At 36.0% G+C, this 27754-nt stretch overlaps 1 protein-coding gene across 1 annotated transcript in view; it reads right to left on the reverse strand.

The window, feature by feature from the left end:
* RPS6KC1 (ribosomal protein S6 kinase C1) overlaps nucleotides 1-27754 on the reverse strand; it is a 219030-nt gene that overhangs the window by 124638 nt on the left and 66638 nt on the right. Inside the window, exons 5-6 of the mRNA XM_059994920.1 lie at nucleotides 17426-17519; nucleotides 4269-4631 (exon numbers count right to left, since the gene is read on the reverse strand). Of these exons, the coding sequence (XP_059850903.1) occupies nucleotides 4269-4631; nucleotides 17426-17519 (457 nt within the window). The remainder of the gene's footprint in view (nucleotides 1-4268; nucleotides 4632-17425; nucleotides 17520-27754) is intronic.

Here is a 27754-nt window from a genome sequence, read left to right on the forward strand (position 1 = left end):
GAAAACAATCCCGGGCTTCCCTGGTGGTGCAGTGGTTGAGAGTCCGCCTGCCGATGCAGGGGACACGGGTTCATGCCCCGGTCCAGGAAGATCCCACATGCCGCAGAGTGGCTGGGCCCGTGAGCCATGGCCGCTGAGCCTGCGTGTCCGGAGCCTGTGCTCTGCAACGGGAGAGGCCACAACAGTGAGAGGCCCGCGTACCACACACACAAAAAAGAAAACAATACCACTTATAAATGTATAAAAAAGAATAAAATACCTAGGAATAAATTCAACCAGGAAGATGAAAGATCAGTACACTAAAACCTACAAATAACTGATGAAAGAAATTGAAGAGAAAAACAAAAGATATTCCATGCTCATGGACTGGGAGAATTAATATTGTTAAAATATCCATACTACTCAAAGTGATCCACTGATTGAAAGCAATCTCTATCAAAATTCCAATGGCATTTTTCACAGAAGTAAAAAAAAACAATTCTAAAATTTGTATGGAACCTCAAAAGACTCTGAGTAGGCAAAGCAATCTTGATTAATCTTAATTTCAAACTATAATACAATGCTACAGTAATCAAGACAGTATGATACTGGCATATGAGGGCGGTATGAGGGCCTCTCACTGCTGTGGCCTCTCCCGTTGTGGAGCACAGGCTCCGGACGCGCAGGCCCAGTGGCCATGGCTCACGGGCCCAGCCGTTCCGTGGCATGTGGGATCCTCCCGGACCGGGGCACGAATCCGCGTCCCCTGCATCGGCAGGCGGACTCTCAACCACTGCGCCACCAGGGAAGCCCCAGTTAACTAATTTTTGACAAAGGAGCCAAGAATATTCAATAGGGGAAGGATAGGCACAATAAATGGTGCTGGGAAAACTGGGCATCCACTTGCAAAGGAGTAAAACTGGACTCCTATCTTACACCATACACAAAAATCAACTCAAAATGGATTAAAGACCTTAATGTAAGACTTGAGACCACAGAACTCCTAGAAGAAAACATAGAGGGTAAGCTCCTTGATATCAGTCTTGGCAATAATTTTTTGGATTTGAAACCGAAAGCAAAGGCAACAAAAGCAAAAATAAACAAGTGGGACTACATCAAACTAAAAAGCTTCTTCTCCACAGCAAAGAAAACCATCAACAAAATGAAAAGGCAACCTACCAAATGGGAGAAATATTTGCAAATTATATATCTGATAAGAAGTTAATATCCAAAATACACACAAAATTCTCACAACTCAATAGAGGAAAAAAAATTAATCAGATTAAAAAATGGTCAGAGGAAGTGAACATTTTCCCAAAGAAGACATACAAATGCTTAAAAGGTATATGAAAAGGTACTTAACATAACTCATCATACCCAAATCAAAATCACAATGAGATATCACCTCACATCTGTCAGAATGGTTACCATCAAAAGGACAACAAATAAATGTTATCAAGGATATGGAGAAAAGTGAACTCTTGTGCACTGTTGGTGGGAATGTAGATTGTTGTAGCCACTATGGAAAACAATATGGAGGTTCCTCAAAAAATTAAAAATAGAACTACCTCATGATTGAGCAATTCCACTTCCAGGTATACATCCGAAGGAAACAAAATCACTACCTCAAAGATACATTTGCACCTCCATGTTCGTTGCAGCATTATTTACAATAGCCAAGACATGAATCAACCTAAGTGTCCATCAACAGATGGATAGATAAAGAAAATGTGGTGTATATATACAATGGAATATTATTCAACCATAAAAAAGAGAAATTTTTCAGGGTACTATGCTAAGTGAAGTGAGTCAAAGAAAGACAAATACCATATGATCTCAATTATATGTGGAATCTAAAAAGAACCAAACTCATAGAAACAGAGAACAGACTGGTGGTTGCCAGAGGCAAGGGGTGAAGGTGATCAAAAAATACAAACTTCCATTTATAAGATTAATAAATCCAGGGGATGTGACATACAACATGGTGACTATAGTTAACAACTGTATCGTGTATTTGAAAGTTGCTAACGAAATAGATCTTAAAAGTTCTCATCACCAGAAAAAAAAAATTTACAACTATGTGAGGTGATGTATGTTAACTATACTTACTGCAGTAATCACTTCACAATATTTACATATATCAAATCATTATGTTGTACCCCTTTAATACAAGGTCATATGTCAATTATATCTCAGTAGAACTGGAGAAAACATTTTTAAAAAATAATGTCCATGTGTTGTAACTGATATACTTTTAAACAGAATCCACAGACTAGAAGCACTGCCCTGACATTACATTTAACAAGTAGTTAAATGCATAACCATGGGCTTCAAACAGAAGCTATTTTACATTTTGGTTAAAATTAGAATTCTGTGATTGTGGTTCCCACAGTTTGTATGAATAAAATTGATCACATTATGAATAAACAATAGAAGGTTACAAGCAATTAGTTGATTATAAGTTTTTAGATTTGATGGCATATTAACCACAAAACCTAATCCAGGCAGAACTGGAGATTGTGGTTTCAGAGAGACAAGCGTAAGTTAAATAGGACAAATATGTTTAAATAGTAACACTCCTTAAGCTAGAGGTTTAGTAGGTTTGGTATCAAGTTCCGGTGGAGAAATAATTCAGCACCATAATCACAAAGTAACTAACTAAATTATGTACTTTTTTTGATATCTGCTGACATGCATCCCTAATTCTCATTTTGAAGCAAAGATTTTTATTTTTCTGGTGCCACCAAGTGGTAACATTATGAAGTGTTCTAAGGTTAAATGCAACTAACTTTTAGAAAAGTATCACACTGATGTGTTTGATATCAATTTTGTGTTTTAGCACAAAATTATATAGAAAGAAAAGGGCAAAATATTAGAGCCAACTGTTTGGAACTCATCCCCATTTTAAACTCCCAACCCCATATGAAATTTAAGACAAAGAAGAAAAATGAGTAGATCATTAAGACCAAAATGCTCCACTAGCAGACAAAAAAAACGCAAAAGACTATGAAACTATTTGAAAAACAAAAATTTATATCAAAATGATATATCAATCAAACCATAAGAGATGCTCCCTCCTGAAGTTCCATTAATGTGGCAGTAAAAAAAAAATTATTTTTAAGGCAAAACCCTGTAAAAACAAAGAGACTGAGAGAGAAAATAGCAGCAACAAAATTTTAGAAGGTAAAAAGTAGATGGATGAGTGGTTATTGACCTGGGCAACTCAAGGAAGCTGCTTGATTTACACAACACTTTAAATCTGTCCAAAATTTCAGGAACTAGTGGTTTTAGGTAGCTGTGGAAGTTGAGTGTGAAGGCTAAAAACAAGAGAATTCATCAAAATTCCTGGTTAAGAAGTAATTAGGACACTACTACACACACTCCCTCTTCCACTCTTTACAGCCAAGTATTCATCTTTTCACTACATTAGAAGACGGAAAGTTTATACTCTAGGAAGAGAAAACAGAAGTGTTCTAGACTATAGGACACCAGGCATAGTGAGGGTGGGAGTACTGTAGTAAAAAAGTATTAGTAATCCAGGAGACTGTGGTAATCTAAATGGTACTAACAAGTCAAAGACCACAAAACAACAATGACGATGATGATTTTCTGGACAGAAAACCACTGGAAGAAGGTCCTATCAACCTCTGATTACTGTGTCCAGAAAGTCAGGTAACGAATTGAAGTATGCTTCAATCTGCTTCCATAAAGAAAAGGCAAATGATAAAAACTGATGCTTAAAAAATAAGTAAATAAAACGCTAAGTTCTACTTACAGACATTCAGCAACATTCAGCTCTACATGTCCCATATCACCCACATTAATTAGCTGAGAATTTATCACAACTAACAAAAACAGAATAGTAGGCAAATCCAAGAACCCTTTACACTCTCAGTTTAAAAGCTCATTTCATCTTGTCTCTTCGGGCCGAGAGTCGATGGACTAAAGAGTCTCTATGAATACTCCTGAGATAGGTGAAGGCTGGTGACCATGTCAGAAAAAAACATTATTATTCATACAAAAGACTTAGAGCCTTCATTTTTTTAAAATTGTTTTTGTTGAATAATTGATCAAAGCAGAACTTAAGTATCTCTGATACTGTCCTGCATTTCATGTAACTAAAAGTATATGTCCATATTTAAGTCATTTAATCTCCAGTAATTTCTCCTTTTCAGTCTTGTTTTTACATAGGATTATACACAAGCAACAGTTATACATCACATACTTTTTCTTCCCCAGATACCAACACAAGAACATGCCAAAATACATTAATACAGATAAAACTGTACCTTGAACACCTTCTAGGAGTAAATCAACTCCCTTCCTATAAAAATCAGAAGCAGCTTCATAGTCATCTTCTTCTTCCTTTTTTAAAGCCAGCTTTATTAATTCTCCTGCTTTCTCCAAATAATCTCTCTTGCCAAGCTTGGATTTTAAACTGCCAGGAAAGAGGCCACGACTTTCCCGTTCTTCTTCTGTTTTACTCTGTTCACTGTCAGAAGCAACAGCCCCTAGTGCTGAAGAATCCGAAGAAAGACTGAGACCAAAAGTTCTAATGGGAGAATTTTGATTGGAAGCCATTCCATCATCCAACTCAGCAAGAGAATCCACATCAACAGTAAGAGATATCAGATCACTGTCACTGGAGAAGCCTAGAAATATGATCACAATAGTAAACAGATATTAAACTGAGAATCAGCCAAAAGAATACAAATCATACTGACTATTCATTTTTTCATACTACCTATGTCAATCAGGAAGGGTGTAATTTACTGATGGAAGTCAGTGTCCAGCAATTTGTTTCAGCTTAGTTCATTCATTTTTTTTAATATCTTTATTGGAATATAATTGCTTTACAATGTTGTGTTAGTTTCTGCTGTATAACAAAGTGAATCAGCTATACATATACATATATCCCCATACCCCCTCCCTCTTGTGTCTTCCTCCCACCTTCTCTATCCCACCCATCTAGGTGGTCACAAAGCACCGAGCTGATCTCCCTGTGCTATGCGGCTGCTTCCCACTAGCTCTCTATTTTACATTTGGTAGTACAGTCAATGCAACTCTCTCACTTCATCCCATCTTACCCTTCTCCTTCCCCGTGTCCTCAAGTCCATTCTCTACATCCACATCTTTATTCCTGTCCTGCCCCTAGGTTCATCAGAACCATTTTTTGTTTTAGATTCCAAATACATGTGTTACTATACGATATTTGTTTTTCTCTTTCTTAGTTCATTTTTGCACTGTCTCCCTACAGCTGTAGAAGACAGTCTCCTTGCCTTAATCATCAAACTAAAACTGAGACAAGTCTTTATCTAGCCTTGTTGTCAAAAACAGCCCTTACCACAAGATCTCGTAAACTGTTTATAGAAGGCTGATGCTTGTATACACAGCTGCTGTGAACAACAGCATTATGATAAAAGGAAGAGTAAGAGCTTTAGAGTAAGACAAAAAAGAAGCGCCTGGATCCCCACTCTTTAAAACTTACTGTGTGACCAACAGCAAGTTACTTAATAATATAACTTATCATGCAGGGCTTTAAATGAGAAAAAGAGTTAATGGATATAACAGGCTATCATTAAATTATAACTATTATAGCAATTACATAATAATTATTTTACGATAATATAATGTATCCTCAGAGGTGTGTTTTTTTTTTTTTTTTTTTTTTTTTGGCGGTACGCGGGCCTCTCACTGTTGTGGCCTCTCCCGTTGTGGAGCACAGGCTCCGGATGCGCAGGCTCAGCGGCCATGGCTCACGGGCCCAGCCGCTCCGCAGCATGTGGGATCTTCCTGGACCGGGGCACAAACCCGTGTCCCCTGCATCGGCAGGCGGACTCTCAACCACTGCGCCACCAGGGAAGCCCCAGAGGTGTGCTTTTAAGTAACCATCCATATCTGGAAAATGTATGCCACTTACGGTTTTTTTTAACTGAAGTATTTTGAAATTTACATTTCAGCCTCCTCCACAAGCTTTTGGAGGAATCTTTGGTCTGTATTTGCATCTTAGTTTTCTGACATAAAATGAATAATGGGTGCTACTGAAACATTTAAGCAATGAAAATTACTTCTTCCATTTCATATAACTGACTTCATGGTAAGTGAGCTTGAAATACAACAACAGTTATTAAACTTTCTGGTCTTAGGACCTCCCTTTACATTCTTAAAAATGATTAAGGACCTCAAAGAGCTTTTATTTATATGGATTGTATCTGTAAATATTTACCAACCTTGATATTTTAAAAACAGACTGAATTTTTTTTAAACACTAAAGCCCATTACATGTTAACATACTGTTTTTTCCTTTTTTTTTCGTTCATTCATTCTCGTGTTACAGGACCTTTCTATCATTTCAAGTTTGTTTGCTTTTTTTAATTTATTTTTGGCTGTGTTGGGTCTTCGTTGCTGCACACTAGCTTTCTCTAGTTACGCCAAGCAGGGGCTACTCTTCGTTGTGGTGCGCGGGCTTCTCATTGAGGTGCCTTCTCTTGTTGCGGAGCATGGGCTCTAGGCGTGCGGGCTTCAGTAGTTGTGGCATGCAGGCTCAGTAGTTGTGACTCGCGGGCTCTAGAGCACAGGCTCAGCAGTTGCAGCGCACAGGCTTAGCTGCTCTGTATCATGTGGGATCTTCCTGGACCAGGGCTCAAACTCGTGTCCCCTGCACTGGCAGGTGGATTCTTAACCACTATGCCACCAGGGAAGTCCCAACATAATTTTTATAAAAATAACTAAGAAGTGCCATTGTGTTACATTTTTGCAAATCTTGTTAACAGAAGATGGCTGGAGTCTCATGACTAATTCTGCACTCAGTCTGTTGTCTGATGTTTTTCTGGTTGGAAAATTTGAAGAAAATGTCACATGGGTAAGTAACTGAAAATGGGGTGAATATTTTAATAGCCTTTTCAAATAACTGTGGCTATTGTTTTTTTGATACTACCAGAAAACTTAACAAACAGTAGTTTCTTAAAGGTTAGTTTACATGTGGAATATAAATTTCTATCAATGTAATTTGTTTCTGTTACATTCAAATCCGTGGGTCTGTCTTACACACTGAATGGATCTTTTATCATGCATGAGTTTGTAACATCAAACCCTGGTCATTTTGAAAATATTAGTTCCCTGAGTTACACAGATCCTCCAAATGGTGACAAATTTCATTATTACAATATCTCCAAGAAAATCATATTTGCTACTTACCACCACCAACATCATCAGAAAATTCTTTAAGTATTGGAAACTGTCAGGCTCGAAGTGGCTGATACAGGTTCTCCAAAATTCTAATTTGGGACTGAAAACTAGAATTTTATCAGTATTTGGCAACAAATACTGTTAGCTGTTTTGCTCGAAGTGGCTAATACAGGTTCTCCAAAATTCTAATTTGGGACTGAAAACAAATTTTATCAGTATTTGGCAACAAATACTGTTAGCTGTTTTCCTTGAAGTGTCACTTCATTCATTTTCAAAAAAAAACATTTGCTAAATACCCAAGTCTGAATAATGATAGTTTGTATGTCAATCATCCTTTCAAACAAAAATGGGGTCCCAGGGAAAAAGTAGCTAGTTTATGGCTCAAATAATTGCACAAGTGCTTTCTCTCAAGGCAACCATGGTAGTTCAGCACACAAAGTGTTTTATGTATACTTCCATGTCATCACACAGAATACCAAGAAGACATGTACCCAAGGGTTGAGATTTAATAAAATTAACAGTTTTTACTGCTTTATCAAGGCTTTATTCCTAGGTGAAACTACCATTGGTATTACTGCAAGTATGTGCAACAATTACTGTTACAGTCTCGTATCACTGTCTTGATTCCTGCTCAAGTACATCAGTTTTATCCACCATTGCTTTTGGATCATCAAATGTCAGCAGAGTGGAAACAGCAAATAATTTCCTAGATTATTATGAAAATAGTTTCTGCCTTGGGCATCCCCTAAAAAACATCTCAGGAATACCCAGCAGTCTGAAGACCATACTTTGAGAGCCACTGATTTATATCATTAAATAAGACTGACAATGGGGTTAGGCAAAACTTAGGTCTGGGAACAACTATGAGATCTGCATCTCCACTGAATACTGACTGCCAAGTTTCTCATAAAGGAAAATATATTAAGAAGAAAATGATCTCCCCAGGATCATATACTAAGTCAAAATTAAAGGTGGATTTGAGTGTACAATTCTAGATCAGGGATCAGCAAACTTCTTTTCTGAGGGTCACAGGGTGACTATTTTAGGCTTTATGACCTCAGTCACAACTAATCAACACTGCTGTTGTAGCATAAAAGCAGCCACAGACAATGCCTATGTGAAAAGCGTGCCTGTGTTCCAATAAAACTTCTTATATGGATGTTGAAATTTGAATTCCATATAATTTTCACATGCCACAAAATAATATTCTTTTGAATTCTGTCAACCATTTAAAAATGTAAAAACCATTTTTAGCTTGTAGGTCATATAAAAACATGTGGTAGGTCAGACTTGGCCCATGGGCCACAGTTTGTCAACCCCTATTACAGACTCAAATTGCTTACTTCATACGGAATAAAGTTAAGTTAGGGTAAAAACATTTACTGGCAGCTAAGCTGAAATTTCAAATCAGCTTTAGACACTACTTTGGCACTCTGTCAATATATCCTGTTTTCAGGGATTCTGGGGTTTTTTTAAATCCTTAGAACGCTCATAAAGTACTAATTTTGTTCCCTAAAAGCAACAGATCTCATTAAACCCACAATATCAGATGAAATTCACTGGACCTAGTGGAAATCTTTTCAATTCTCTGACATTTCAACTGTATAGACAGCACTTAAAATCAAAATCTCTTTATAGCAATCTACAAAATTATTTATCCACTGCTCTGAGCAATATATAAACTTTACAAGAGATTTTTTTTAATAATTTTTAAATATTTTATACATTCCATACAAGTTTATTTCCTTAAATAGTTATCATTATATAACCTGGTCCATTGAAATTAATAAACAAAGAAAAAAAATGTTTATACAGCTAATCACAAAACAAAGGAAATGTTATAGATCTTTTGTCTGCTCTCTGATGTCTTGTCACTATAACCTCCACATCATCTATCACATTGCACTGTTTCATGCTTTGCCTGATTTTCCTTTCTAACAAGAAAAATAATACCAAAGGGTAAGAGGGTAAAGTTATGTGTATTCAGTTTCTTGGCTTTTGACCATAAACATCTAGTCACATAGTCATATTTCCTCTTACTTTTCCAACCTTATTTTATTAGCAAAGGAAATTATGATTAAATGAAATTAGATCAGAAAAGTAAGACCATCAAAACACCTAGGGAGAAAGTCAGATAGTAAAATAGAGTAATAAATAAATAGTCTATACAAATTGTTTCCTTTTCAAATTCTACCTAATTCTAAATGAGTGTTTCTTTTTTTTTTAACAGATCTTTATTGGAGTATAATTGCTTTACAATGCTGTGTTAGTTTCTGTTGTACAACAAAGTGAATCAGCCATATGCATACATATATCCCCATACACCCTCCCTCTCGAGCCTCCCTCCCACCCTCCCTATCCCACCCCTCTAGGTGGTCACAAAGCACCAAGCTGATCTCCCTGTGCTATGCAGCAGCTTCCCACTAGCTATCTATTTTACATTTGGTAGTGTATATATGTCACTGCTACTCTCACTTCGCCCCAGCTTCCCCCTCCCCACCCCATGTCCTCAAGTCCATTCTCTATGTCTACATCTTTATTCCTGCCCTGCCACTAGGTTCATCAGTACCATATTTTTTTTTTTAGATTCCATATATGTGCGTTAGCATATGGTATCTGTTTTTCTCTTTCTGACTTACTTCACTCTGTATGACAGACTCTAGGGCCATCCACCTATAAAGGAGGAATGTTTCAAAATAAGCAAACATAAAAACTAATAGGTTAGGTAGAGGAAATTTTTTAGCCTAAACAGGAGAAGCAAAAGAAAACAAAAAGACTTGTTCTGGTTTAACCTTTTTGGAGGACAATTTGGCAATGCATACCAGATGCAAAACATGCTGCTATCTTTTGTTCAGAAATTCAACAATTTATACCAGAAATAAACAGAGACGTGAAAAAAAGATCCATACATAAGAATATACATCACAAAAACTAGTGCAATTGGAAATAACAAATTCCTAATGATAGGAGATTATGGCACATCCTTATGATAAAATATTACAGTTACTAAAAATTATGTTATAGAAGAATATTTAATGCTAAAGTATTCATGCTCTATTAATCAAAAACAACAAACTGCAAAGCAGTATATATATACTATAATTCTAGTTTAAAACCACAAACACAGAAAAAAAGTCTAGGAAGGTACACTAAACATTAACAGTACTTTTCTCTGTATGCTGGGACTACAGGTGACTCTTATCATATTTGCTGTATGTGTATGACAAGTCCTTAAGGCTCTGTATGTGAAGTATATCAAAGAAGATATAGCAAGAGCTAAAACTGGGAATTTGTTTGTAAATAAAGAGATGTTATACAGACATAATTTATAAAATGTATGAATCATGGCCAGCAGCCAGTGCCGAGAAACATCTAACTTAAGAGAGAAGACAGACATGACTATAAAGACAGATCTGTATACAGCAGACTAACCCCTGACACTTCTTCCTTGCTTATTTTTTTCCTTCAATTCTCCTCTTAAGATGCACCCTAATATACCTGAAAAACCTAACCCTATCATATTTCCTCAACCATACACTGCAGCTAATCTAGTATTATCTGATATGTTTCTCTTCCATACTGAAGCAATTTCTACCTTCCCTTCTTCTCAATGAAGGGAATTCCCCAACCAGCTCAAGAAGAACACTCCCCATCTACCACCTCAGCAATGAATATAAAAATATAGATAGAGGTATGCAAATACTCAGTACCTAGTTTATTCATCTTATATCCTTAATAAATCTACTTAATACAGTGCTTGCTCAACTCCTTGACATCACAGTCCTGTCATTTAATCTGTTTTTTACAAAGCTACACATATAAATATCACATGAAATGGACACTAGCTCCCTGAAACTCAGAAAGTTAACAAGTAAGATAAAGAGAGCTGCAAGCAAGAAAGAGGTTCTCAGTTAAGGTGAGTAGGAAGAACACTGTGGATAAGGCAGGGCAACAACTGACAATACAGAGACTGTTTGTCAAAAGTTAAACCAACTTGAAGTCAATCCATGTTTAAAGGGGCCCTCTGGGCCATCATGAGAGTAAAAGGTGCATCCTTTACCAACACCATCAAGTCAAAAACCTAAGCCTTTTTTGGAAAGGGTGGGGGGTGGAGGGGAGTCAAAGGTTCTATGAAAGCGTTCTGCCTCCAGGTTCATATCACAGAGATTCAAGTCTCAGGGCTATTAGAGGGCCCCAGGCGACTGGTTAAAAAGCAGCTGCAACAGTTCACCTACCTACCCTCACCTTCTGTGCTTTGAACCGCTCAGAGTAGGGCAGTGTAGTGTAATCTGTCTAGGATACCGTCTCTGAAAGACAGGCACCAGGGGAAAAGGTTGAGTTGCCATAGAATAAATCTTTATACTATAAGCTATCAGAAATCTGTATTTGAAGACCATCTGCAAAAAAGAGATCAGTTTCCTTTAGAACAACAGGTGGTCTCTCATGGCCAACTATATATAAAATACATGGTCTCATTATTATTAGCTGATAGCTTTCACTGAGCCCTGAAGTTCAAATATTGCCATAGTCAATGAAAGGGAATTTCTACTCTTCCTAGTAGCAATGACTCAAGCTTCACACACAAAGCAAGATTTCTAGCGAGCAGAACAAAGGTCACCCTGAGGTAGAAGACATACATATCAATCTCCATTAAGAAACGAGCCCTTATAAATATGATTTTAAGTGAATACCTAAACCTAAAAGTTGATGTTAGTCAAGATTCCTGTACCTGAATAAAGATGCAGACGTAGAGAATGATCTTGAGTACACCAGGAGGGGGAAGGGTAAGCTGGGACGAAGTGAGAGAGTGGCATGGACTTATATATACTACCAAATGTAAAACAGATAGCTAGTGGGAAGCAGCTGCATAGCACAGGGAGATCAGCTCAGTGCTTTGTGACCACCTAGAGGGGTGGGATAGGGAGGGTGGGAGGGGGATATATGTATATGTATAGCTGATTCACTTTGTTATACAGCAGAAACTACCACACCATTATAAAGCAATTATACTCCAATAAAGATGTAAAAATAAATAAATAAATAAATAAATAAATAAATATTTAAAAAATAAAAACACCCACAAAAAAAAAGTCTGTACTTGATTACCAACTCATCATTCAATAATAGCTATTGTTACTAAAAAGAACCATTCCTTTGACGTTTCACATTTTTATAATGTCTTCGATACATGTCTTTGCTTCACCATTGAAATTTTATAAAAAGAACATCAGAATATCTACTGCATATTTGCTTGAAAAAAAGAGTAAACTCATAAAACAATAAATCAATCACAATTACAACCCTAATTGTTACTTTACTGTTGTGACCCTACTGTTACCTTATCATGAACAACAAAGATCTATGAGTTCCCTTCCACTTCTACCTAATGAACTTTTTTTGCTGCTACTCTCCATAATCTACTCTGCAAATCAAACCTGTTACCAGCACGTAAGTAACTCACACTGAGCTTTCTATATCAAATATGTATTCTCACTGCCTTCCCCTACATAAAATTAAATCTCATTTCAAAATAGAGTTCTGTGATTGCTATTAAATATCTGGAGTGCTGTGACTGCCTTAGACACCTGGCTTAATTTCTCTGAAATTCCAATATTTAATTGTAAGATAAGAGATTTACCTATATCATTCCCAATGTTCCTTCTATTCTAAAACCTATTCCCACAACATATTAATATCATGAATTTTTTATTTGCCCCACCCGACTGCTAAACTCTTAATATCCAACGTTATCCTCAATAGCCCTAGAGTTGTTAAGGGTCAATACTTATAATTTGTGTCATTTGTTTTATATGCACACATAACCACAATGACACATTCTCATTTGTGCTTATCTTGAGAATAATAACTTATTCTTTTTTTTCCTATTTATTTTAAACTTCTCCACCAAAGGAAATTCAGCTAATAATGGACAGTGAATAAGAGTTAAGTAGATAAGCACTTAAGAGAAAAAGGAACTTCAAACTGAATAAGCACACTCGAAAGTAATAGAGGAGGGCCTAGAATTAGCCCAGTAACAAGATTTACAGTTCTCATGGTGCCACCTAGCGGACATTTGCACTAAATTCTACTTTAGATTTAAATTACTTTTAATTAGGCTTTCTATATTTTGTCATCTTTGTGCTTACCTACATAATAGAAAGAATTATTACCCTGCCACCAAATAAATACACAAATCTTGAACTGAAAGTGATTTTAAGAGGTCCCTTACATAGACTAGCAATAGATGCTATTCTCAAAATATACATCTCATTTACTCTAAAAATAGTTAATTCAAGACCGCTTAACAGATCCTTTCTTGTGTCTACAATTGTTACAATGAGCACTTAGGGAGTTCTTACTCCACAACTTACAGGCAAAAAGAAAAAAAAAAGGTAAATTTGATTACTCCAGGAGACATTTAAGAATATTTATTCTTAAAGATATGCTACATATAAAAAGCGGATCTCTCCATTTGTATTTGTGGTTATGATCACCTAATTATTTTCTCTTATTCGCTGCATACACCTGGAAAATGTCCCTCCCAAAACTGCAAAAGAAGTCAAGTAATGTACTAGGAAGAGGAAATGACACAGCTTACCAGATGAGCTTATACCGACATCAAAGGCTCCAATACCAAGGCCAACATGGCAGTAAAGCAACCTACATCCTTCCAACAGGCCAACAGATGAGAGAAACATATCAAGACGCTCAATTCCCAGGCACCCAGGAAACCCAGGCCAGGTTTCCACTAATGTCACAGTAACTTTATAGCTAAGTTTAAGTCAACAGAAAGATGGAATTTTATAAAGGAAATAAGATGTTAACAATCAATTAAATCTTCTTTCATCTTTGAGAAAATATAGTTTAATTTCACTGAACAAAGGAGATAAAGAGCAACCAGCATTTCATTTTAAAAACATAAAACAACATTAACGTTTTATCTAAAAACCTACTGAATTTTATAATTTTCAATTTCATATTAGATAAAATACATTTAGCAGTTAATCACCAAATTATTGGTTTTATGAAACCTTAAAGAGGTTTCCTCTATCATACTATACTATAAAATAATGAAATTTTTTTTAAATCCACTAACCCAATTCTTTACGTTTTCCTTAGAAAACTTTCTTTCAAGGTAAATTAAGTAAGACCTGTTGATTGCATTTTATGGTACTAATAAAAATGATCATCACTTAGCCTCTACATATGTTCTCTGTCACTCTAACTGAAGGACCTTGGCACAGCAGACTATATATTAAGATTTGCCCTTCTGGCCCATTCCACTGGCAAACTAAATCACAAGTATGAAAAATGAATCCACCTTCAAAACACCATTTAAAATACTACACTCAGAGGAGCTGTTACGGGGTAAATCACCTCCTCACATTTTGGCTCTGAATTCAAATCTCAAGCATTTGCCACCACAATCCCTCTACAACCTTCCATTTCACTGCATACCTGTGGGGCTTGGCTGGCTGCCAGGTTTCCCCTCTCTTTTCCTACTAGAGGCCCTCTCCCTTGTTTGTCTCTGTGGTTTGCAGACCTTTTGGTGTGAAAGTAAATCTTCCACTTGGCTAGTATGCCAGACAATCTCATGATATTTAAAAGTCATTTTTCCTCTCAAATAACAATGAATTTGCAAGTTGTCTGACACTCTGAGCTGTATTTGTCAACAGGTATCTTTCAGCAGGATTAATTAGCGAGGCATAGAATAGAGGCTTTTAAAGGGAGGGGGTAAAAAACATAAACATTAACAGCATTTCCAGTTCCATGTTTTTCATTCTTCAAGGATCACAGTGTGTTTCAGAGATGGTAATATAGTTAGAAAACTAAACTATGCACTGAAAGGATAAAATTTCAGTATTACTTTTAGGTACCATTAAGTCTTTTTCTGTGTTTTTAACAGAAATGTTGCCCCCAATTTCCCTCATAAAAGCATATTCCTAAATGATAACTGCTTCCAAGGAAAACTCAGCTTTTTGAAATGTCAAAGATAAACCCTGAAACAAATATACTCTACCTCTGCTGTAGGTAAGGTGGCCCATTCACCCTGTTTGCCCAGTTTGTTGGTTTATGCTTGTTGTCTTGGCATACAATAAGTACAGTAGCATCTTCTTTAATTCTCAGAAGTGTCTCAGTTTGGACAATAAATTATAAGCTCACCATAGCTTATAAAGTTAGAGCTATAATCTACCTTAGGTTATATCTCCTTTAATATCAATACCTTTTTATTCCGAACAGCTTCCACATTTTACAACACCATCCCAAGGAAAGTTATCCTAATAATAATGCTCCTCCCCTTCTCTCCTAAACTAAGGCAAAAGACCTCTGCACCACTCCCATCCCTGATTACCTTATACTCAAACAGGCTTCTGGGACACCCTTCTCTCACCATGGTTGACTCCTACCTAGGTAATAAAGACTTATCAAAGATATCAAAGAATATAACCATCCCCAAATCAAATACCCTTCAATTTCTGCATCAAGAAACAAAGAGAGGGCTTCCCTGGTGGTGCAGTGGTTGAGAGTCCACCTGCCGATGCAGGGGACACAGGTTCGTGCCCCGGTCCAGGAGGATCCCACATGCCGTGGAGCGGCTGGGCCCGTGAGCCATGGCCACTGAGCCTGAGTATCCGGAGCCTGTGCTCCGCAACAGGAGAGGCCACAACAGTGAGAGGCCCGCGTACCGCAAAAAAAAAAAAAAAAAAAAACAAAGAGAAAAGAAACATTCTGTAATTTTCAAGAACTGTACTCCTCACTGAATACTCTCCCACAAATCTTTCTAACTCTCCTACTGTCCTCTCTTGGACATCACCAAATCAGCACATTTACAGGCAGAAAATGCCCTCTCCCTCTTTCTCAGGAGTAGGAGTGTATCTCTGAGGCAACACCCAGATCAGGTTATCCCAGAAAAGTCACCCTCCAAGGAAACTAGTTCTAGAAACAAAGTCACCTTAGCATCTCAAGCAGTGATTAGATTTTCCAAAGCCTAGCAAGTATCTCAGATCAAAATAGGTCGTGGAGAATAGATTTTTTTTTTCCCAACAAACCTGATGGACTATAAAATAAAATTACTATCCACAATGTTTTTCTATGACCTTAGCTGATTCAGGATGGAGTCAAAGATATTCAGGACCCAAGGGAGACCCCTGGGCCCAAGGACCCCATACATTTCACAGAACAGTAGGTGTAAGTTAATGGACTGTGCTTTTAAGTCAATGAGAGCCATCATGAAAAATAAGAAAAGCTAATCACTTCTCAATGTGGTACCACCAAAAGAAAAATAAATTTTAAGTGCATAAGCCCACACAATGGATGGGAACTTGTTGTTCCTACCAAAACATGATGGGAATTACTGCAATAGATCTATGTCAATGTGTCTGTCACTGTATGACATCAGTACACATCCCCATAAAAACATCACTACAATGAGATCATGGCTACCTCCCATGTTAGAGTCATACACCATTCTCCTCTACCATAAATTCTTACTCATGAAAGAGATCAAGAAATATTATCTAGTCTATGATTTTTCTTTTATATAAACCAAACCTAAGCCACCTCAAACAAATCTAATTACTTATTTTTAAAGATTCCCCACCCTGTCCCCAGGTCTCTCTCTTTTTTAATTCCAAAATATTTTCTGGAAGAAAACTAGCTAAGGAAATTCAAAGACCAAAATATGTATTTTAAATCTTCATAAAAATTCAAAGATGGCTTAACAGAGGAATAAAACAAGAGATTAAGCATTCTTGAATTAAAGTGATTAAAAGTACAAAAATTGCTTTGGTTTAGACTCATGTTATTACAAAATATGTCAAAAACACTAAAACTGCCTTAGATTTATTCTTTCTGGTACATGACTAAACTTTTAAAGCCAGTCTTGAAATTAATTGTCTGATAGTCAGATGCTGCTAAATAAACTTTAGCAAGGCATTCTTATACTAGACAACACAAATTCTGAACACTCATTATACCACATTTCATCAAATCTAAGAAGCCATTAATTGTAGGACAAATCATTATTTTATACATCACTGAGAAAGAAAAAAGCTGTCTATTAAATGTAAGATATCATCAACTCAGTATTATGTACTCAATATCAGTGATGTTAAAACATGAGGGAAAAAAAGTATCTTAGAATTACTGAAATACTCTCAAATTCCTATATCCACCTAATTTTGGCAATGTAGCTATGATTTATAGTCTGTCACAATCAAAACCACTGAAATGAAAAAAAAAAATTTAAATCTCTTACCTTCTGTAGTACATTCAGGAAAGCTATCAATGAGGGAATCCGAATAAGCTTCAACGGGACCAATCAATTCAGAACCATCGTTGATTATTCCACCCTAAAAAGACCAAAGTAACTGTGCTTCATTGTCGATATGAGTATTTAAAAAAAATCAGTAATGAGAACAATGGTTATCTCATCTATGTACAAGAATTACAAAAATGTTCATCTATTAAACTAGATTACAACTGCTTTTAAAAAATCAATAGGAATATCAATATTGGTTCATCAAATGTAACAAATGTACCACACCAAGGAAAGATGTTAATAATAGGGGAAACTGTGAGGGAGAAAGGGAAATCTATGGGAAAACTCTATACTTTCTGCATAATTTTTCTGTAAACCTAAACTGTTCTAAAACATAGCCTATTATTTAAAAATTCAACAAGAATTTTACAATGTTTTTAATAATATGTGGCTTTTTATAAAAGCATGTTATTTTAAATCTACCAAAAGTACTCATTAAAAAAAATGCAGAGGGCTTTCCTGGTGGCACAGTGGTTGAGAGTCTGCCTGCCGATACAGGGGACATGGGTTCGTGCTCCGGTCTGGGAGGATCCCACATGCCGCGGAGCAGCTGGGCCCGTGAGCCATGGCCGCTGGGCCTGCGCGTCCAGAGCCTGTGCTCCGCAACGGGAGAGGCCACAGCAGTGAGAGGCCCGCATACCGCAAAAAAAAAAAAAAAAAAAAAAAAATGCAGAAAAAGAAAAAGCCCACCAGCTAAAGTGGTGGGTATTACTCAGTATCCTTAGTAGTCATTAGTCTTTCTAATTAATGATAAATGATGGACTCTATTAGGAAGTCATTTAATTTTACCAAATTAAAAACTACAACATACAACACAGTACCTCAAGTGATCCGAGAAGTGCCTTATATTCGAGAATCATTTGAATGCAATGTACATAAGACTAAATAAATTTAAGATATTTTATTAAAGAGATACATTTTTAATAAATATAAAACTGATTTATCCATGTGACCATCATTTTAATTCCATATTTAAGTTTGAAAATTCAGGCCTGAAAAGATTATTTCCTCTTACTCTGTGTGCAACTAGAGAATGCTCTAGCAGGCAAGAGATGTGGTGTGATTTTGTGCTGTGGCTTTATGGACTGAATGCTCCAATCACATATATAAAGGTTTATAACCCTTAAATAACTATAACTAATTAAAATAATAGCTCTTCAGCTCTTTAACATATTTCCTTTTACCTTCTACCCACAGTTCTATACCCCCAAACACTATTACCAGGATAGCAAAACCCAAGAGAAATACAAGACCCCTATTTCCTCTCTGTGTCAGCACAAAGAACTCAACAACTATCCTTCCCCTGCCCCTAACAACTATCTTTACCTAATCAAGTCTCCCTGCCAGTTCATCTTTAAGGAAGAGAAATTTGAAATGGTCCCTCTCAAATTAACAAATTTTACTTCCCTGAGTTTTAAGTGAACTGAAACTTTGAAAACGATTATTTTTAGAATTTTTATCACACTATTCTATTTTTTAATTAAAATATTCAAATCACAGATTGTAACTGAATTTTTCTCCAAAAAGAAGAGTATCTATTCTAGACTAAGCCATCCTTTAAACAATATCCAAACCAAACCCTAAGAAAATGTAAAAGTATTCCTGAGAATTTTAATAGGCAAATTTGATTTTAGGTATAATCTCACATAGTAGAAAGTGCCTTTCAACTATTAACTACCTCTTCCACTACCAGGTATGTGACTTTAAGTTACCTACCTATAAAAATGGAAATAATATCTACATCACTAACTCAAAGAGTTGTTAGGACTAAAAGATTTCACAGATGCAAAGTGTTTAGAACAATGTAATAAGCACTCAAATTTTTATTTGTTATTACGAGCTGATATAAGATTTGCTCATAAGATAAAAACAAAATACTGAAGAATGCAAGAAATGTTTTAGCTCATAATCCTACAGAAATTTTACTTACCTAATTTAATAAACAATATTACACAAAATAGATAATAAAGAATAAATCTTTAATGAAACAAAATAATAAAAACTGTTCTAGAGGAACTTAAGGGAAGTAGTAGGAAAATACGCCACAATTCTACTTTAAATCCCTAGTTCAAAAACATTAACCTTTTACTGTTTCTGAGTATGCAGTAAAAAGAAACTCTTATTATACAGCATCTCAAAGGTTTTGATTAATGAAGAGTCAGTCTGGGGGGGAAGGAGTTCAGATATGCTGGAACATCCAAATATGGTGGTAAATCAGCAAGTGCTCCCCAAAAGGCAATGATGAAACTAGAGAAAACTGTCAAAACAATTTTACATTTAAGAGCTCTGGAAATTAACCAAAAAACATAAAGCAAATGAATAAGTGGCTATTCATAAAACCACAGAAGCCCCGGTGAGAACTGTGGGGGTCTGTGACATTCTTGCCTGAGGTTGTTCACATATTCCCTCCCAGCTGGGTTGCCATGGTAATTATACAAGGGAAGACAAGCCTTAAAAACAAGTAGATCACCTGCAGAAGAGGCTGGCATGATTTAGACTTAAGCACAGAAAAAAGTTCCCCCCCCCACAAAAAACAGTGTTACCAATAATAGTAGCAATCTTAGTGCCAAAGAAATGGCAAGAACAGTGGCTCAGCAAGCATGAAGTTGTAGTAAGCAAAGGACCAGCACATTAGCCAGACATTTAGCAGGAAGATCCAGAAAATAACATGGCCATAAGGGTTATTAATAAGTTCTCTACCTATCCATGCAGGAAAAACCAGAGACGGATCAAGCTATCTGCAAATCCCTGGCAAACCATGAGAGGGTGCACATGCAGAGAAATGCAAGAGATCCCAAAGGAAAACAAAAGCCAGGGCAAACTTTAAAACTGCTTGAACCTTGAAAACACACAAAGAATCATCAGCATAAGGGAGAAGCATATAATGAAACAAAGTGTACAAGCAAAGGCAAATCACTGGCTGACCCAAGCTATGCTTATACAAGGCACCTAGCCAGGTTTAAAAATACAATAAAGATTTTAAGCTGAGCAGAGATATTAGCAGTCACACACCGTACATCGAACAGACTATACAGATTTAGTACAGACATGTTACTGAACACACTAATAAAACAATGGCAACAACCCTCAGGGGAAAAAAATTAGAACACAGAGTTACTATAATATATTATCCAAATTTTTCAGTGTTCAACAACAAACTTATGAGACATACAAAGAAAGAGTAAAGTGTGATGATGAATGGATACACAGAATGTGGTATATTCATATCCACTTAATGGAATATTATTCAGCCATCAAAAGGACTTAAGCACTGATACATGTTACAACACAGATGAACCTTGAAAACATTAAGCTATGTGAAACAAGTCAGATGCAAAAGGCCACATACTGTATGATTCCATTCATGTCCAGAATAGGCAAATCCATCAAAACAGAAAGTAAATTAGTGTTTGCTAGGGGTTGGGGCAAGTGGGGTAGGAGGGGTGAATGCTAACGGGTATAACGTTTCTTTTGGGGTGATAAAAATGTTCTGAAATTAGAGAGTAATAATGGTTTCATGACCTTGTGAACAAACTAAAAAACACTGAACTGTATGCCTTAATTGGTGCATTTTATGTAATGTGAATTAATCTCAATTTTAAGAAAAAAAGAACCAGATGAAAATGCTAGAGTTGAAAAGTATAGTAACAAAATTTTAAATTCACTAGAGAAGTTCAACAATACATTTGAGAAAGAAGAATAACCAATGAACTTGAAGATCAACAGAAACTATCCAATATGAACATCATAAGAAAAAAACTGAATAATAACAGAGAACCAGGGAGAGCTGTGGGATAATATCAAGCATACCAACTTACATGTAATAGGAGTACCACACATGAGAGAGGAAAAAGGGCTGAAAAAGAATATTTGAAGAGGTGAGGGCATAAAACTTCCAAAATTTGACAAAAATATTAATCTACAAACACAAGAAGATAAATTAAACCCAAAATAAAATAAACAGAAACAGATCAACAGCTAGTCACTGTTGAAAGACAAAGGCTAAATTCAGAAAGAAGCAACAGAAAAAGACTTATACACTGGAACTACAGTATAATTAACAGCTGACTTCACATAAAAAAACAATAAAGGGAGCTTCCCTGGTGGCGCAGTGGTTGAGAGTCCGCCTGCCGATGCAGGGGACACGGGTTCGTGCCCCGGTCCGGGAAGATCCCATATGCCACAGAGCGGCTGGGCCCGTGAGCCATGGTCGCTGAGCCTGCGCGTCCGGAGCCTGTGCTCCGCAACGGGAGAGGCCACAACAGTGAGAGGCCCGCATACCACACACACAAAAAAAAACAATAAAGGACAAAAGACAGAGGAATGATAAATTCAAACTGTTAAAAAGAACAGTCAATCAATAATTCTATACATCCAGCAAACTATTCTTTTGAAATGATGAGTAAATAAAAACATTTCCAGACAAGGACTGGGAGACTCTATTGCTAGCAAACCTGCCTTGCACAGAAGAAGAAACTACAATCCTTCAAGATGAAAGGAAATGACAACATATGGTAATTCAAATCTACCTGAACAAATAACACCTAAAAAAGGAAATATGAGGGTAAATAAAAAGACTACATAAATATATGTTCTTCTCTCTTCCTCCCTTAACTCTTTGAAAAGGCATCATAACACTGTATTGTTCAGTTTACATTTGAGGTATACGATAATATAACAAAAAAGGAGGAGTAAATAGAGCTCTATGGAGCGAACTTTCTATATTTTACTGGAATAATGTTAGTATTCTTCTCAAGTAAATTGTCATAAGTTAAAGTGCATATTTTAATCCCTAGAGCAAACAGTAAGAATATAACTTTTAAAAACACACACCTAAAAAAAAAGAGTTTAAGTGGTATAATAAACAATACCTATTTAATACAAAAGGTGGTATAAAGTAGAAAAACAAAAGAACAAAAAATATGAGACATATAACAAATAGCAAAATGGCAGACAAAAGTTCAATCTCATCAATAATTAAATATAAAAGGACTAAATACCACAATTAACAACAGCAATTTGCCTACTGAATAAAAAAAACTATATATAGTTTTTTTAAACTATATATAGTGCACGTAAGAGTACCCTTTAGATTCAATAATACAGACAGAAAGCAAAAGAATAAAAGAAAAGTACCATGCAACTGTAAGAAACCTAGAGTGCCTATATTAAAATCACACAAAACAGACTAAGACAATAAATATTACTAGAAAGAGGGGCATTTCATAAGGTTGAGAAAATCAATTCATCAGGAAGATATAACCATTCTATGCCAAAAAAGCCCCAAAATAAAGTAAAAATTAACATAACTGAAAAGAAAAATAGAAAATTCAACAATAATTAGAGACTTCAATACTTCAATCTCAATAATTGCTAGAACAACTAGACAGAAAATAAGCAAGGATAAAGATGACAACACTATCAAGTAACTTGAATTAACAGATATTTACATAAAACTCCACCTGACAACAAAATATATGCTCCTTTCAACGTTGCTAGGAAATAAATCAGGTCTCAGTAAATTTTAAAGGGATGAAATCATACAATGTATATTTTCTTTTTTTTTCTTTTTATAAATTTATTTATTTATTTTTGGCTGTGTTGAGTCTTCACTGTTACGCGTGGGCTTTCTCTAGTTGTGGCAAGTGGGGGCTACTCTTCATTGCGGTGCACATACTTCTCATTGAGGTGGCTTCTCTTGGTGTGGAGCACGGGCTCTAGGCACGCGGGCTTCAGTAGTTGTGGCATGTGGGCTCAGTAGTTGTGGCTCGTGTGCTCTAGAGTGCAGGCTCAGTAGTTGTGGCACACGGGCTTGGTTGCTCCGTGGCATGTGGGATCTTCCCAGACCAGAGCTCAAACCCGTGTCCCTTGCATTGGCAGGCAGATTCTTAACCACTGAGCTACCAGGGAAGTCCACAATGTATATTTTCTGACCACAACCACAAGAAAACAAAATTAGAAATCAACAACAGATGAAACTTTAAGAAATGCACAAATATTTGGAAATTAAAGAACATGTTTCCAAATAACCAATGGGTCAACAGAAAAATCATAAAAGTAATCAGAAAATACTTTGAACTGAATAAAAGTGAAAATAAAACAAAAATTTATGGGATGAGGCTCAAACAATGCTAAGAAGAAAATTTATAGCTGTAAATGCCTGTTAGACAAGAAGAACCATCTCAAATCAATAACTTAAGCTTCAGATTTAAGGAATTAAAGAATTAGATAAAGAGCAAAGTAAACCCAAAGCATGCGAAAGGAAGGAAACAGAGTTTAGAACAGAAATCAGTGAAATGAAATAGAAAAATAGAGAAAAAAATTAATGAAACCAAGTTAATCCTTTGTAAAGATCAACAAAAATATCAAACTTTTAGCTAGACAGGTCAAGAAAAAATAGATAAGACACAAATTACCAAAATCATGAATGAAAGAGGGGACATCACTACCATACCTATAGAAATTTAAAACACTGGAAGGAACACTATGAACAAATTATAGAATTTAGATGAAAACTCCTAGGAAGATACAAGTTAACAAGCTGATTCAAGAAGAAAGAGAAAATTAGAATAGACCTACAACAAGAAAATGAACTGAATTAGAAATTTAAAATCTTCCCACATCAATTCCACTACTAGGTATATAACTAAGAGAAATGAAAAAATATGTCCACACAAAAACTTATATGCCAGTATTCATAACAGCATCATTCATAATAGTCAAAAGGAGAAGACAATCTATATGTACAACTGATGAATGGATAAACTAAATTTGGTATATCCATGGATCCATACAAAGGAATATTATAAGAAGTATAAAAAAAGGAATGAAGTATGGATACTGGCTATAACATGGATAAACCTTTAAAGTATAATGCTAAATGAAGAAATACAATTCCATTCATAATAGCAACAAAAGAATAAAATATTTAGTAATAAATTTAACAAAAGAAATGCCAGACTTATACCTGAAAATGGCAAAACATTGCTGAGACAAATTAAAGAACACAAATAAATGGTGAGTTATTTCATGTTCATAGATTAGAAGACAATATTGTTAAGATAACAATCCTCCCCAAACTGAACTACAGATTTAATAAAATTCCAATCAAAATTTCATCGGAATTTTCTGTTGATATGGACAAGCTGATACTAAAACATTTTATGAAAATTCAAAGGAATCAAAATTGCCGTAACATCTTTGAAAAATACAAATAAAGTGGGAAAACTTACACTTTCTGATTTCAAAACATATTATAAAGCTACAGTAATCAAGAGAGTACGTACTGGTAAAAGAACAGGCACATAGATCAACAGAAGATGTCAAAAGTCCAGAAATAAAGCGTTACATGTATAGTCAATTCTTTTTCAGCAACAGTGCCAACATACTTCAATAGGGAAAGGATAGTCTTTTCAACAAACAGTACTGAGACTATTTGATATTCAAGTGCCAAAAGATTAATTTAGACTGTTACTTCACACTATACACAAAAATTAACTGAAAATGGATCACAGACTTCCAGAAAGGAATGTAGGAGAAAATTCTCTTGACTTTGAGTTAATCAAAGAGGTCTTAGATATGACAACAAAAGCATGATTCAGAAAAGAAAAAAAATGGTAAATTATACTTCATCAAAACTAAAAACTTTTGCACATCAAATGACACCATTAAGAAAATGAAAAGACAAGCCATACACTCGGAGAAAATATTTGCAAATCACATATCTAATAAAGAACATGTATCCAGATTACATTTGGAACTCTGCCTGCCAATGCAGGGGACACGGGTTTGATCCCTGCTCCGGGAAGATCCCACATGCCACGGAGCAACTAAGCCTGGGTGCCACAACTACTGAAGCCCGCGGGCCCTAGAGCCCACGCATCACAACGAAGAGTAGCCCCCGCTCGCCGCAACTAGAGAAAGCCTGCACCTAGCAACGGAGACCCAACACAGCCAAAAGTAAATTAAAGAAGAAAAAAAAATCATACAATACCAAGTGCTGGTGAGGTTACGAAATTGAAATTAATACTACAGTGAGACACCATTATACACATAGTTATATTTTTTAAAGCACACGATACCAAGTGCTGGTGAGGTTGTAAAAGAACTAGAGCCTTCATACATTGCTGGGGAATGGTGAAGTCACTTTGGAAAACAGTTTGGCAGTTTCTTAAAAACATAAACTTACCATAAGACTCAGCAATTCCACTGCTCAATATCTATCTGATATATGTTTTCTATATGAAATGAAATTAGAACATTTTCTCACACTATATACAGAAATAAACTCAAAATGGATTAAAGACTTAAATGTTAGACTGGAAACTATAAAACTCCTAGAAGAATACACAGGTGGAACATTCTTTGACATAAATCATAGCAATATTTTTTTGGATCCATTTCCAAAGGCAAAGGAAACAAAAGCAAAAATAAACAAACGGAACCTAATTAAACTAAAAAGCTTTTGAATAGCAAAGCAAACCATCAACAAAATGAGAAGACAACCTACTGACTGGGAGAAAACACTTGCAAATGATATGACCAATAAGGGGTTAATATCCAAAATACATAAAGAGCTCATACAACTCAACATCAAAAAAACAGTCAACCCAATTAAAAAGTGGGCAGAAGACCTGAATAGACATTTTTCCAAAGACATACAGATGGCCAACAGGCACATGAAAAGATGCTTAACATCATTAATCATGAGAGAAATGCAAATCAAAACCACAATGAGACATCACCTCACCCTGTCAGAATGGCTATCATCAAAAAGACCACAAATAATAAATGTTAGTTAGCAAGGATGTGGAAAAAAGGGAACCCTGTGCACTGCTGATGGGAATGTAAATTGGTGTTGCAACTGAAGAAAACAGTGTGGAGGTTTCTCGAAAAACTAAAAACAGAACTACCATATGACCCAGCAGTTCCAATACATCCAAAAAAAACAAAAACATAATTCAAAAAGATATATGATTTATGTCATAGAGTGTTCTGCCTATGTTTTCCTCTAAGAGTTTTATAGTCTCTGGCCTTACATTTAGGTCTTTAATCCATTTTGAGTTTATTTTTGTGTATGGTATTAGGGAGTGTTCTAATTTCATTCTTTTCCATGTAGCTATCCAGTTTTCCCAGCACCACTTATTGAAGAGGCTGTCTTTTCTCCATTGTATACTCTTGCCTCCTTTATCAAAGATAAGGTGACCATATGTGTGTGGGTTTATCTCTGGGCTTTCTATCCTGTTCCATTGATCTATATTTCTGTTTTTGTGCTGGTACCATACTGTCTTGATCTATAGTGAGGTGGATGGACCTAGAGTCTGTCATACAGAGTGAAGTAAGTCAGAAAGAGAACAAATACCATACGCTAACACACACATATATATATACAATCTAAAAAAAAATGGTTCTGATGAACCTAGGGGCAGGACAGGAATAAAGACACAGACATAGAGAACGGACTTGAGGACACAGGGAGGGGGAAGGGGAAGCTGGGATGAAGTGAGAGAGTGGCATGGACATATACACACTACCAAATGTAATATATATAGCTAGTGGGAAGCAGCTGCACGGCACAGGGAGATCAGCTCAGTGCTTTGTGACCATCTAGAGGGGTGGGATAGGGAGGGAGGGAGGGAGACGCAGAGGGAGGGGATATGGGGGTATAAGTATGCATATAGCTGATTCACTTTGTTGTACAGCAGAAACTAACACAACACCGTAAAGCAATTATACTCCAACAAAGATGTTTAAAAAAAAAGATATATGCACCCCAATGTTCAGAGTAGCATTATTTACAATGGGCAAGATATAGAAGCAACCTAAGTGTCCAACAACAGATGAACAGATAAAGAAGATGTGGTGTACATATACAATAGAATACTACTCAGCCATAAAAAAGGATGAAATTTTGCCATTTGCAACAACATGGATGGACTCGGAGGGTGTTATGTTTAGTGAAATAACTCAGAAAGAGAAAGAAAAATTACAGTATGATATCATTTATATGTGAAATCTAAAAAATAAAACAAACTGATGAATATAACAAAAAAGAAACAGACTCAGATAGAGAGAAACAGTGATTATGACTGGGGAGAGGAAAAGGGGGAGGAGCAAAATAGGAGTAGGGGATTCAGAGGTACAAACTACTATGTATAAAATAAATAAGCTACCAGGATATACTGTACAACACAGGGAATGTAGCCAATATTTTATAATGATTATAAATGGAGTAAAACCTTTAAAAATTGTGAATCACTATGTTGT

Source organism: Delphinus delphis, chromosome 1 (genome assembly GCF_949987515.2).
Source record: "Delphinus delphis chromosome 1, mDelDel1.2, whole genome shotgun sequence".
Classification (NCBI taxonomy): domain Eukaryota; kingdom Metazoa; phylum Chordata; class Mammalia; order Artiodactyla; family Delphinidae; genus Delphinus; species Delphinus delphis.